Source organism: Teleopsis dalmanni, chromosome 1, assembly GCF_002237135.1.
Source record: "Teleopsis dalmanni isolate 2A chromosome 1, ASM223713v2, whole genome shotgun sequence".
NCBI lineage: Eukaryota > Metazoa > Arthropoda > Insecta > Diptera > Diopsidae > Teleopsis > Teleopsis dalmanni.
In genome coordinates, this window is record NC_051846.1 from 71,783,837 (window position 1) to 71,785,889 (window position 2,053).

General features: G+C 32.9%; 1 protein-coding gene across 1 annotated transcript; it reads right to left on the reverse strand.

Moving 5' to 3' along the window:
• Nucleotides 1-609: 609 nt before the first annotated feature.
• Nucleotides 610-1,473, reverse strand: LOC119684922 (uncharacterized protein K02A2.6-like). The gene has a single exon (XM_038099064.1). It carries the CDS (start codon nt 1,471-1,473, stop codon nt 610-612), a length of 864 nt encoding a protein of 287 aa, XP_037954992.1.
• Nucleotides 1,474-2,053: the final 580 nt, after the last annotated feature.

Here is a 2,053-nt window from a genome sequence, read left to right on the forward strand (position 1 = left end):
AATTCATTAAATATTTCAGTGTAATTTATTAAATATTTCAGTGTAATTTATTAAATATTTCAGTGTAATATTTTTTTTTTATATAAAAAAAATAAAAAAAATGTTTAAATAATAAAAGTTGCTATTTAAAATTTTTTCCTTTTGTTTAAGTCAAATTTAAGAACTTTGTGTAACTTCAGTGTATGTAAGCGGAAATTTAGTGGACAAAATTTCCGTCCTTACACTATATAAAGCACTACCTTCAGTCGATATCTCCAGCAACAATTTCTCTTCTGTGGTTTCATCTGGCATTAATAAAACACCGCAACCTAATAATGTTTCAAAAAATACAATTACAACAACACTCTCTACAAGCTCTCCAGTTAAAGCATCAACTTCGAAAGTGCAATCAAGAGACATAATAAATGTTATATTTCTGTGTTTATATAATTCTATTTTATTTATTCAATATCATTTATTCAATTATCAATTAATTATTACATGTGCACGCGCTTTTTTCTATCTCTCCTTTTTTACTTCGCATGCTCCAAAACAGCTGATCACCTTAGTGATGCCATCTCGTTACGATAATTGATTTTATATCGTAACACCTTCCCTTTTCGAAATGTTTTACTGTGGTTGAAACCTAGTGACTGCTTTGCGATTACGTGTTGTCCTACGAAGAACAGGTGATGTAGGTGTTGAAATTGCTGTAGGCATTATGGGTAACTCGGTTGGCGATGTCGATAGTGGTAGAATATTAGGCAGTGTCTGATTGTTGAGTGTTTTTGTAAACTGATCTGATTGTTGCGGTAAGTCATACACATCTAGTGCAGCTTCCCAAAACCTGTGGTTATTATTTTGGTCGTGGTAGCGTTTTCGTAATTGATTACAATGAATTCGAATTAATTTTCCATTGTTCAGAATAACATTGTACATTACTTTTCCTTTTTTCTCAATGACTTCCCCTGGCATCCATTTGAAACGGTTAACTCCATTTGGAATGTTGGCGTAAATTTTATCTGATGGAAAGTATTTTATTTCCTTGGCACCGTGCCTTTTGTTAAATTGCTTTTCCATTTTGAATTTATTTGGACTTAACTTTGCATTGTGTAGCTTTTTTGGCTGCAGCAAATCTAAATTTATTCTCATTTTCCTTCCGAACATGACTTCTGCTGGAGATCGCTTCTCTGGTGAGTTTACATTCGGTGTTGAACGATATGTCTGAAGAAATGTGCATAAATTTTGTGTGATCGTCCCCTCTCCTTCTAATTTTTTTAAAGATCTTTTGAAAGTGTCTACAAACCTTTCAGCTTGACCATTCGACATTGGATAGTAAGGGCTGGAATATAGATGTTCAACGCCGTTATGTTTTAAGAATTGTTCAAAATGTTCACTACGAAACTGTGTTCCATTATCTGATACGATTGTTTTTGGCAGACCAAATCGGGCAAAAATATCATTTAAAATATTCACGGTTGCTTGTGATGACATTGTTTTTGTTTGAACAATTTCCGGCCACTTTGAATATGCGTCGACAATGACCAAAAAATACCATCCTTCTATCGGTCAAGCAAAGTCTATATGCACCCGCTCCCACTGTTCGCTTGGTGTGGGCCAAGAATGAAGTAATGTTTTCGTAGGCATCTTTGCTGCATTTGCACATTGATTGCAATTTTGAATAAATGTTTTTATATCAGTATCAATGTTTGGCCAATATACAAAACTCCGTGCTAATGCCTTGGTACGCTCAATACCTTGATAACCACGATGTAATTGTTTAAGTACACGTTTTTTGTAGACTTGTGGGACAACAATACGTTCACCGTACACAACACATTCATTTATTAATGATAACTCATTTTTCCTGTGTAAAAATGCTTGTAATTCTCTATTATTTATTGTTTTGTTAGGCCAACCATTTGTAATATAATATATTATTTGTTTTAGAATTGGATCTTTTGCTGTTTCATATGTGATCATTTTATGTGTTACTGGTAAAGCATTTATAGTGTTAACTATAATTGAATTTACACTTCTTTCTAATTTGATTGATGCTACAACGTAATTTTCA